This window comes from Lathyrus oleraceus, chromosome 3 (genome assembly GCF_024323335.1).
Source record: "Lathyrus oleraceus cultivar Zhongwan6 chromosome 3, CAAS_Psat_ZW6_1.0, whole genome shotgun sequence".
Lineage (NCBI taxonomy): Eukaryota > Viridiplantae > Streptophyta > Magnoliopsida > Fabales > Fabaceae > Lathyrus > Lathyrus oleraceus.
In genome coordinates this window covers 520,930,733-520,943,080 of record NC_066581.1, presented here as the reverse complement: position 1 = coordinate 520,943,080, position 12,348 = coordinate 520,930,733, and the positions used below count along the sequence as shown (strand labels likewise).

Here is a 12,348-nt window from a genome sequence, read left to right as displayed (position 1 = left end):
TTGGATTTGAAATGATAGAGTTATGCATTTTTGAAGTTTGGAAAAGTCACTTGATCAATGGTATAGGTCAAAAGTGACCTATAATTTGATTCTGAGATTCATGGCCTCTTCAAGCCCCATAATGAAAGCTTCATATTTTGCCATGTTGTTTGTACACTTGAAAGTCAATCTAGCTGTAAATGGTAGATGCGTGCCTTTAGGAGTAATAATCACTGCCCCAATTCCATTTCCATATTGATTAACAGCTCCATCAAATACCATGCCCCAACCGGAACCAGGTTCTGGCCCTTCTTCAAGCAATGGTTCATCATAATCTTTCATTTTTAAGTACAAAATCTCTTCATCAGGAAAGTCATATTGTACTGACTGATAATCTTCAATCGATTGGTGAGCCAAATGGTCAGCCAAGATACTACCTTTGATTGCTTTGTGAGATCGGTATTCGATATCATACTCTAATAACAACATCTGCCAACGGGCAATTCTCCTAGTTAAAGCAGGATTCTCAAAAATATACTTGATTGGATCCATTTTGGATATCAACCAAGTGGTATGATTCAACATATATTGGCGCAGACGCTTAGCAGCCCAAACCAATGCGCAACAAGTTTTCTCAAGCATGGAATACCGAGTCTCACAGTCGGTGAACTTCTTACTAAGGTAGTAGATTGCAAATTCTTTCTTTCTAGTCTCATCTTGATGACCAAGAACACAACCCATACTCTCATCAAGCATAGTCAGATACATGATCAACGGCCTTCCTTCAACAGGTGGAGACAAAATCGGAGGTTCAAGCAAATATTCCTTGATATTGTCAAAAGCTTTCTGGAAATCTTCGGTCCAATCACAAGACTGATCTTTCCGAAGAAGCTTGAATATAGGCGCACATGTGGCAGTCATGTGGGAAATGAATCTGGAAATATAATTCAAGCGGCCGAGAAAACCTCTGACTTGCTTCTCAGTTTTGGGCGCAGTCATCTCTTGTATTGCTTTGACCTTGGCAGGATCAACTTCAATACCCTTCTCGCTGACAATAAAGCCCAACAACTTACCAGAACGAACACCAAAAGTACACTTATTGGGATTCAAGCGGAGTTTATATTTCCTCAAGCGCAGGAATAGCTTCAACAAATGCTCAACATGTTCCTCTTCATTAATGGATTTAGCAATCATGTCATCGACATATACTTCGATCTCTTTATGCATCATATCATGAAAAAAAAGTAGTCATTGTTCTCTGGTAAGTCACACCAGCATTCTTTAGACCGAAAGGCATCACTCTATAATAGAATGTTCCCCAAAGTGTAATAAATGTGGTCTTCTCCATATCTTCAGGTGCCATCTTGATCTGATTATATCCGGAAAATCCATCCATAAACGAAAAGACTTTGAATTTAGCAGTATTGTCTACCAACATATCAATGTGTGGCAGAGGGAAATCATTTTTCGGACTGACTTTAAAAGTATACATTGATATATTTGATCAAATGTTGAAGAAACTTGATGTGTAAGTCACACAAGATACCTAGATGAATTAGGGCTTCCAAGGCAAACAAGCTTCAAACTCTTGATGATTTCTTGATCAAAATGATAAATGAAGATTATGGGGATCCATATATGCTGTCTAGAGCCAATTTGAACCATCTCTTGATTGATCTCCTTGCATTAAGGGTCTCAAACCCTAGATATGAGCTTGATGAGGCATTGGTGGATGCACACACTACCTACAAAAGAAGTAAAACTATACATAGACATATTTTTTTGTTATTTTGGTTAGTAGATAATAAAAAAACAAAGTATGATACAATCAAAAGTGTTTGGTGATCTCACCCAATGCAAACCCAATGAATGAGGGGTAAGGAGGATGCCAAGGTGTGATCCCAAAGAAAATGCATATGATGAGAGAGCATGAGGGATTTTATGGTCAAAATTGGGGTCTTACAGAAACTAAAGAAGATTGGTTCATAGACGCAGGTTGTTCTTATCACAAATGTCCAAGAAAATAATGCTTTGAGACTTTGAAGTTGGAGCAAAATGGAGTTGTTTTCCTTTGTGATAATAAGGCTTACAAGGTTCATGGTATTGGTACGATCAGACTTAAAATGTTTGGTGATTGTGAGTTTCTTCTCATAATGTGAGGTATGTTCCAAAACTCTAACGAAATTTGATATACATAAGTATATTTGATGATCTAAGCAATTGTATTAGAGTTGAACATGAGTTGTTGAAGAATTCGCATGATAAAATGACCATAGCTAAAGGGTATAAAATATGTGATTTATATATTTTTGAAGGTTTCAATTTTGTCCATTCATCGTAAGATAGTAAAGAATTTCATGACAAGAATAAGTTGTAAGATTTAAGGTCAATGCAAGATGGATGTCTAAGGTTGCTTCAGGCACATGACGGTAAGTTGTCAATGAATTTTTTAAATAAGTCTGGTGTCAAAACAGATTCCCTAATTTGCAAGTATTTATCTACATGAATAGGCTTCCAAATACTTATGGATGTTTGAAGTAAGATGACTATAACCTTTATTTAGAAACATTTAGAATTATACAAATATCTAAACTTCATATGCTTGATTTTGGAATATAATTAATTTTGACATATTTAGTTGCTCTCGAATAAAATTAATTCTATTTTTCAAAATTAATTTTACTTGAAATCTTGCATAATTTTTAGCTTTCAAGTCTAAACACTCGCTTCATCGTCATCGTCTCGATGACTAAATGGTGTTTTGAAATAGTTTTGAAATACAATGTTGGTGTGGCGTACTTTGCCAAAGACGATTACATGCTATGACTAGCATTTGTTGTTGTAATGAATTTGGTCTTTTCTTTGAGACAATCCAAATGGTTTCAATCTTAGAAGAGAGTGAAGCAATAGCTCTTCTAGAATCGATTCTCTGGACCTATTCTCAGAATGCATTTGTTAATAATTCAACAACATAGTGAAAGTAAGATGACTAAAAAACAAATGAAGAAGATGAAAAAATGAATTTCCTGCACATTTCCAATGTCCGGTAGACTTACATAATGAATAACAATATATATATATGTCCTACAAACAGTTCCCCCGATTCATCGGACCTGTGTAACAAAGCAATCTCATGAACTACTCCTAGAATTCACCATCATATGGTAACAACAAATCAAAGTAGGTGAAGGTAAAAATTGGTAGTAACAACAAAATTTAAAGAAACTATATTGATTCTTTAGAGTGGGGAACCTCGCAAATTTAACTGTCCTAGTAGTAATGTTCTCAACACCAACATGATAGATGAAACAGGTTCTGGTGACTCTTTTTTTTCTCTGCCATTCAGTTTATTCTCCAATATATTCAACTATGGAATCTTTGTTATATTTGTTCCATAGAAGATCAATAATAGTATATCCTTTTTCACCAACCAAAAATAGAGGATGTGTTTTTTCATGTCACAACTCAAGGACTCAAATGATTCTCAAACCCATGTAGAGACTGTAATAATAACTCTGTCTGCAAAAATGTAGGGAATGGCAGAGCAAAATCCACCAACAAAGTTTTAATCGCTTTGCCCTCGACCATTTTTTTTCTCTCTATCGTCTTGAAGAAAATCTCAAGACCCAAAAAAATTTTAGATGAAATCCAGTCCCTTTCATATTCACTGTTGTACAAATCAAACTATAGAGATGATCCTCGGCGGACTATGATTCCAGGATATGACAGTTCCTTACAAAATCACTTGAATAATTGACATACTTGGTCCAAAATGGCCGAAGACGTTCGAAGCCAATTGGCAACCAAGGTTTTGATTGGCCGTTGTAGTGAATAACGGCTGCCTTTTTCAGGCTCTCGATATCGGTATTGTTCTGATAACCTAAGCCGAGCATGTGCCAATAGGGATCGATCGGATGAACGTGACCTTTAAATGCAATCAATGCGGGAGGTAGGGTTCCTAGCTTCCACATTGTCAGGTTTGACCTCAGATTCTGCCATAGTGAAGTTGTCAATAATATAATCTTAACTAAAGAAAAATAACGAAAATTATCCAAGACTTTCCAACCTCCGCCACCCTATCTTAGCTTCAGAAAAGGGAAACAGGGGTTTCCATTACAAAAATTGCATTTTGACACAAATTTGACGACAAAATTTTGAATGGTTAATGCAGTTTAAAATAAATATGTGATTAATTACGTTTAGTGGATGGTTAATGCATAAAACCAAGAGTCACAAGTCATTAACCATCCATTGAATGTAAATAACGACAATTTAGAATCTCGTTAACTACAATAATCAAAGAATAAATTTGAAGTTTTGATAAAATGAAGTTATAGTAATCTGAGTTTATATGAACTTCTACCTCTTTCAGCCAGGAATGATACGTCTCCCTTATATTTGTCCTTCTCCATGCACCAAGATCAAAGATATTCATTCCATAAGCCCACGCACACTCGTCAGGGTTCAAATGCTCTTTAACGAGGGGATGTGAAAAATTGAAGTAGTTCCTAAAATGTTTAGACATTACCCAATCATCTTCACCTCTGCAAGTTTCCACGGCGCCGTTTACCTTTCCTTCAAGGTCAATTTCCCAAAGTGGAGACAAGTCGCGCTGAATCACCACATCATCATCCAAAAAGACCACCTTCTCAAGGTTTGGGAAAAGCTGTTTGACAAACACGACAAGCATAATTAGCTTAAGTATACGAAACATAACCTGATTTACATTACCATTAGAGGACAAACATTTTGCTTGATTTAATCCTAAACCACTTCTTAGTTTTTAACACGTGATTTTACATTCTCTTCAATTACTGGTTTATGAAAATTCAGACACTCATCCCCATAGCAACTTTTCCTCGCTACAAATCATTTTTAAAGCATTTTTAATTTAGTCACATAAAATGCAGAATACTACAGATAGATATCCAGCTTAAAAAGACCAATCAATCAATCATTCATTCCTTACGTTACATTCAACATCAAAAAAATTTGACATGAAAAATAAGATGACAAGAGTTTATAAATTGCACTATCATTTATTTCACAAATTATGATATGAAAAGTATCAGCAATATTGCATGTGTGTGCGTATGAGAGAGCAAATACATTGAGTAATCAATATTGAATCCAACCTACCTCTGGTAGGTATATTCGCAGATGGTTGAGTAAAGATATGTACTTTGGGCTTCTGGCTTGCAATTTAGATGCAAATTTACGTGGACTTGTATCACTGAGATTGGCTCCAGCTATATGATTTCCATGATAGTAATCCCTGATCCCATTTTGATTTTCTACGGCTTCAAGTACGGGAACATTTTCTCTAGTCAACCAGTCAAACTGATGAATACCTTTGATTTCTACTACAGCAGGCGAAGCTGAATTTAGCGCAAACCACGAGTGCATGCCCGCATAAGTTTTCTTATCAGTGATTACATGGAAGACTATCTTTTCCGGTTTCAGAGATGACTGGACGGCAGAATTAACAACTACTGAAGCGGCCAAAATGTTATCGGTTGATAGGATAAAATGGTGGTAGGAGTTGTCCGAGAGTAAGGGAAGCAACTCTGGAGGTGGTAATTGTTTACGGGCATGAGCATTTGATGAATATTCATCCGTCAAACGCAAAGACAGACAATGAATCCCTTTAGGAATAGAACTTGCCGCAAAGTGTTTATTCATCAGCTCTGCAAACTTAGACTCTCTGACTTCTCTCTCAAATTTCTCCATCTGTCACAAGAACATCATTTTAACAAAGAATGATATAATCATTTACAACAATTTCCAATATAAGAACTGTAATATCTAATGTAAACAAATATGATTGAGCCATTTGCATGATAAATGATATTTTTTTTATATAAAGGCATGCCTGAGGCCCCAATAGATAGTACTTTTAAAATCAGTGCCAACAATTGGAAAACAGTGGTTTGTTCAAATTTTGCTATGCATCAGTGCTATATTGTCTCTATTAGCGTATCGAAGAACAATAGCAATGTTCCAACTCCATTACGGTATAGCACCACTATAGCCAATATTAACAACACTGTTTAAAATATAAGAAAAATATGAGTTATTCTCTTAGAAATGGTTTTCATATTTCCTTACATATCATGATTTGTTTCCATGTTTAATTAGGATGGGGAGTTTATAGGTTTATTGTTTTGTCATCTCTAATAACACTGAACATATCGTTCACATCATATCGATATAATTTATTATAGAGTATTCCTTTTTCTCCCTCTATAAATAAAAGACTGGCCTTGTAACTTCAACAAATACAACTACTGTGCTAAAATCCACGCGTCAATCTAGTATGTGCTTATAAAAATTCTAGAAGTCCTAATAGGGTAGCATAAACCAACTTCTACCATTTATGAGTGAGTAAGCTGAAGAAAATAACGATGATAATAAAGTATTACTAACTATATGTTTCGTAAAAAGATTAGAAAGGTTGTTGGCCTTTACAAATAAATGGCTGCAATTGTACAACTTTGAAAATTGAAAATGTAATATTGAGAAGTGGGGAAGAGAATAAAAAATAAAAAGTAAAAAACTAAGCACCTCCATACATTTGAAAAAGAAATTAGAAGAATCATTATGTGAAAAATATACAAAAAAAAATTAAAAATAAATAAATTATTATATATTATGATAATAAGAGAAGCCTTAATATGAGGTATATGGTCTCATGGAATTTTAACTTTCTCCATAACTCAATGATATAGCTCTTGGTCTTTTTTAGGGCTACTAGACTGTTCATCAGTCTCCTATCTCTTACAAAAGAAGCTGGACATTTTGAGCCTTCTGGGGTGTTTTCGTGCAAATATTTTATCCACTCCCAAATTATTTCAAATATAGAACATTCCTTTGAAAGAGTTCGTCTCTTGACACTTTCTTATCCACCCCAAAGAAATAATACTACCGAATGACTCATCACCAGAGAGGATAGATATCTCAAGTATGGTTGAGGCATCAATTATCTTCCTAACTACATGGTACTCCTCCTCCATGGAGGGTGGGGGAAAATGACGCAGTGTCCATTAAGGTGTGTTTGTGAGTTGGATTTTAGAGACGAAGGCTTTGGGGTACTATTATATTTGGTGTTTTAAAAATATTGAACGAACAACATGATACATGAGCATATTATACCATGTTGTTCTTTTAATTTTTTCAAATATTAAATATATATCAAAATATAGACTTAGTCCTCCAGAACCCTCCAAAAACCAACTCGCAAACACAACTTCAGAGAACAGAGTCCGCTCTCGTTGCCTGATTTCATCATAGAGTGTTGCAACAGCAGCCCGCTTTCGCTTTCGCCTTCTTTCATATGGTATGGGGCACTGTGGTGCGTCTGCATCAATTGCTTATGTTGAAATCGGAAATAAACATTTCTACAGAAAGTAACGCAGTGATTGATAATAAAAATAATAGTAGTAATAATAAAGCCGCTAACCCATGTTATGCACCAGGGTTGCTCAGAACCAGTTTCTCATCTATTCTTAAACTTTTCGGCTTCTGTTTCTCTTTGGAACTCTTTTGTTTGGCATTTTTGGCAAATCCTGGGTGTTGTCACCAAAGTCCGTTGAAACTTTATGGTGAAAATATTTGATGCATTGGATAAAAGAGAATGGGCTAATTTTTGCATGACAATGTGCAATCTATATACACTATGGTGAACATGAATGCAGCATAACTTTATCCCTAAGAAGATTCTTTTGTTTTGTTATTCGTGTTTTCCTCTTACTTTCATTTGGTTTGTAATTTTTTCACTTAACCTTAATGATTTTATAAAAAAGTAAATGAAACACGTGATATCGGATTCATAAAAAAGTATCAAGAAAAGAGCTGATGTAATTCAGATGTTCTTTCAAATCTCTCTATGTACATAAAATGAAATTGTTTTCCAATGAACCCAAGCAAAAGCTCTATACTTACAATGCATTAGTTATCCCAACCTCAAAACCCTTTAATGTTCAAACCCCATAACAAAAAACATGATGACAAAATGTACTTTCCTCAAAAGCAATATCCAATTTCCAATAAGACTTGAAAAATCAAAAGAATTCAGCATCAGACAATCCTTTCCATACAAATACCAATTAACCACAAAACATACATTTCATTTATGTTTAAATGTAACAAGCAACTTACCATTCCCCTTAACATGAATGCAAAAGTTTTCGCATCATATTGATTATTCTTCATATCAGAAACAAGTTGATCAAAGGAATCTGGAAGCTTTAGATTAGCTGGAATTTCCCCAGTCTTCACTTCGTTAAGTATCTTGTAAAAATCTTTAACCAGTCTCTGCAGCAGCATTAATGTCAACATCACCCCAAGGGTTCATATAATTGTTTTCAGCCAAAACATTATTGATATATGATATTAATAGTTACTTATTTACTGTAACCAAACAAAAAAATAGTAAGTTATTTACCCCTGAATCGTCAACCCTGCCAAGAAGCCTAGGTCCTAACCGCCTGCCTAAACAATCTGGAGCACAAAACAAGGATAAGTTGAACATTATCAAAGAAAAAATAGGCATAAAAGAATCAACTATCAGAATCTAATTTAAGTAACATAAAAAAGCAAGCTCGTAATTTTGTTCTATCAATATACATCAACACAACGAGATGACTTTCCAGTCAATAACGCACGCAAAATATTCATTCCTTACATGAAAGATTTAATAGCTTACAAAGTTTCATCAACACATATCACTAAAACATCTTCATCACTAAATTTTGAGTTCAAGTTAAGCCTAAACCATGCAAACGAAACTTTTTGTATTGAATTTGTCACACACACTGCAAACTCTTAAATCTCACATTCCACTTTCATTGAAAACTCAAAATGCTAGCTTCAAGTAGAACCGCCTCGGAATGCATATTCAAGTCTAATGGAAGCTCAACCAAGCATACTATAAACCACCCAATCTCCTTTCAGATCCCAAAATAAAGAGGCATAAATACTAACCGGTAGCTAAGAAAACCTCCCGCAATAAAATCAATCAATGCACATTAACTCTCAAGCTACAATCCAGCTCCCTCATAACCACACGCCATAGAAAATCTCTCAAGCTACAACTCATAGCTCCCTAGTAACCACACGCCATAGAAAATCTCTCAAGCTACAACTCATAGCTCCCTCATAACCACACGCCATAGAAAATCTCTCAAGCTACAATTTGTAGCTCCCTCATAACCACACACCATAAAAATCGATCAACGAACATTAACTCCCAAACTACAACTCATATCACCCACATAACCACCACAACAAAAAGGCACCACAGCTCATCAAATCGGAAGATTTATACCTCCCACCTAACCACAACAAAAACACATCGCAGCACAACAAATCGAAAGCTAACACAATTTCAAACATACACTTAAACAAGTTACAATTAATTGCATTTGCACTGAAACACTTCCAAGTTCAATGCCTTAACATTCATCACCATCAAAAAAAAACATTAATTTCAAACATAAGCACAAACAATTCAACAAACACACAAGTTTGACTCAAAATCAAAAAGCAAGATCTAGCTCAAAACAAATAAACATAAAGCAATTAGTATAAACTAAGAACAAAGGATTAACAGTAAGTACCAAAAGAGGAGCACTTGTTGACACCTTCAAGGGTAACAAGAGCAGTGAGAATAAACACAAAGGGCAACAAGAAAGCTAAGATAAGAATGGTGTGAAAAAGGGTTCGATAGGAAATGTGGCGAGCTGCGACCTTGATCTTCATTAAGTCAATAAACCCATTGTTTGTGCCCGATATTGTGATACTTCTCATACTAGGCGAGAAGTGAAGCTGCATCGTCGTTTATGCATATGCAGCCTCACATCCACAACAACCCTAGCAAAACAAGAGTAACCCCCAAATAACAACAACAACGAAACCCATTTCATCAAATCCAACACCATCAGATTCAGATCCAGTAACCGGATCACTTTCGAATCTGCTCGTGCTCAGATCAGATCGACACAGTTTCGGATTTTCCTCGTCTTAATTTCGGTCTTCTGCAAGACCACATTTGGGGATTTGGGGATTTTGAACAAAATTAGGGATTCGAATCGATTAAGATTAAGATTATGAAGAAAAATAATTCCTTTTCTGAGATGGATTTGGATTTTTGAGGTTAATTATAATTAACTGGTTTGAAGATTTTGAAGTTTTGAAGATTTTGAAGTTTGAGTTTCTCTCCCATGGATCAAAGAGGAGAGAGAAAGGAAGAAGAAAGAAGAGAGAGAAAATTTTGGGATGTGTTTTTTAGTTTTGTTGGTTGTTTTTGTTTGTTTTTTTTTTTGTATTTTTGTTTTTTTTCTGTTAGTTTGTGCGGATCTGTTTGATTGGTCCGATCTATAATTTCGTTTTTCACGGAAAATTTAATTTATTTATGATGAGAGAGAGAGAAAGAAAAAAATGTGAGTCAAAATTGAAAAGCGTGTGATGGGTTAGAGAGAGAAAGAGAGAGGAGGAAATGGGAGGGAGAGAAATGTGGTGAGTGTTTGACCTTAGGGAGTAGTGTGTAATGATATAGCTAAATTTAGGTGTTTATACTATGTTTAAGGACAAGGGTTAAGGATTATGTGGATGGGATTATGGTAAAAGTGGTGGTTAATGTTGTTTAGTTAAGGTTAATTTTTTCATGTTAGTGTTAGTGTGAGTAGTGTATGTGGAGGAGTAATGTTAGGGGTGGTGGTGAGAAAGATAACATGCATACTTATATGTGATGTGATATTCATGCATTTGAAGTACTTTAAATGCAAGATTTTATAATTAAAACTTAAATTTGGTATTTTAAATTAAAAACAAAATCTTAATAATTAAGGTTGGGTAAGTGAAAAGTCAGGGTTCTACTTTTGAACTTAAATGTTCATAAACTCTTGTAAATAGTAAGTAGGGTTTCCTCCTTATCAAATAGGGATATAAAATGAGAATGTGATATATTTATGATCCTTAGGTTTTTCTATAATAAAGGCTACTTTGAAATGATATAATTAAACAATAATAAAATATGAAAGAATGTGATAAATATTTATTATGTTTGTTGTGCATATAAATATAAATAATAAATTTTTATTTTATTTTATTTTTAATATAATTAATAATGATATAATAAATATATATTATATTTAAATGATATAATTATTTATATAAATAAAATAAAAAGGAATATGTAATATTTAGGTAAGAGAGCTCCAATCATATTTTTTGTAGGAGAAAAATCAATTGAATACTTCATTGGAAAAACGTTAAGTGTTAGTATTTATTGCCATAAGTTGACATGAATGGTATGTCGACTATAGTGTTTCGACTGACATCTTGAAAGAATATCAAGAGCAGATCTTGAGATTTGATTTAGATGAGTCTCAGGAACAGATCTGAATGTTCACTCTACACCATGTCGAGGTCGAAGCATTCGACGAGCTCCAAGGACTTAGAAGATTAAGGAAACCAAAGACTAAAGAAGGGACTCAGCGCTATTAGTAACTATCTTTGACAAGCAAATAATTACTAGTCGCTAAGAGCAGTTAAGAACGTGGAATAATGATTTTCAGCAATTTTCAAGTACTGATGACGTGGCAGTGCATCAGAAGATTAAGCTGCATGTCTTGGAAGACGTGTTGAGTCTTTAGAAAGGAACTGTCAAAAACGGTTATTTTTAGTTTAGTATATATAGCAGTTTCATATGCTGTAATAAATATCGCAAATTTCATATACTTTCTCTATAGAACTGGAGTACCCAAGCCAAAGTGTGAAACAGTTTATGAGTAACATGTGAGACCACAACCCTTTTATTGTATTATCTTCATGTTTCCTTAATTGAAACATATTTTCTTTTTGTCATTTACTATATTTATTTGATGTTGTTTATTGCAAGGTTCTATTACTTTGATTCAAGTTTTATAGTCTTTAAAGTTTGTCGGTATACTGTCTGCACACGGACATTCACAGTCACTTCATATACATATTTTTTTGTAAACGTGTTTGCACATAATTGCTCTCAAATTTTTTCGAATTAATCTCACAAACTTTCAAACTTGTGATTGTTTGCTAAAAATACACGCGATCAGATTGGCACGCCCTATGGGACGGTTTTGTGCAACAAAAAAAAATCTTTTGCAAGAAACTATTGTATCATTTAGACACTTTTGTTCTTTATGAAATATTTTCAATGTCCAGAATCTTATGCGTCTGAGAAGTGGTAGGATTTTAGGATAAATGGTTAATCCAAAAAATACTTTTCGTGCCCAAAATGATGCTCCAAACCCTGAACCAATAGTCACCACGAAGGTTGGTGCAATAGGGACAACAAACCTTGTCGGAGTCATTGACCTTCTACCTCCGGTA

General features: G+C 34.5%; 1 protein-coding gene and 1 long non-coding RNA gene across 2 annotated transcripts; both read right to left on the bottom strand.

The window, feature by feature from the left end:
* Positions 1–2,989: 2,989 nt before the first annotated feature.
* On the bottom strand, positions 2,990–10,485 carry LOC127128617 (probable galacturonosyltransferase 14). Its single transcript, XM_051057984.1, has 6 exons — positions 9,597–10,485; positions 8,423–8,478; positions 8,137–8,292; positions 5,119–5,709; positions 4,343–4,645; positions 2,990–3,971 (listed from the first exon to the last, which is right to left on the bottom strand). Exons 1-6 carry the CDS (start codon positions 9,808–9,810, stop codon positions 3,687–3,689), a joined length of 1,605 nt encoding a protein of 534 aa, XP_050913941.1. The 5' UTR covers positions 9,811–10,485; the 3' UTR covers positions 2,990–3,686.
* On the bottom strand, positions 6,604–8,130 carry LOC127128618 (uncharacterized). Its single transcript, XR_007805982.1, has 2 exons — positions 7,439–8,130; positions 6,604–7,336 (listed from the first exon to the last, which is right to left on the bottom strand). It is a non-coding gene; the product is annotated as an uncharacterized LOC127128618 (long non-coding RNA).
* Positions 10,486–12,348: the final 1,863 nt, after the last annotated feature.

What these genes read in the sequence shown, in the direction of transcription:
- LOC127128617 (XM_051057984.1), bottom strand. Translation starts at nt 9,810, where the DNA reads ATGCAGCTTCACTTCTCGCCTAGTATGAGAAGTATCACAATATCGGGC. An exon ending in GCAGGGTTGACGATTCAGGG is followed by an intron (nt 8,293 to 8,422) that starts GTAAATAACTTA and finishes ATGCTGCTGCAG; the next exon opens with AGACTGGTTAAAGATTTTTA. An exon ending in TGCGAATATACCTACCAGAG is followed by an intron (nt 4,646 to 5,118) that starts GTAGGTTGGATT and finishes TTTGTCAAACAG; the next exon opens with CTTTTCCCAAACCTTGAGAA.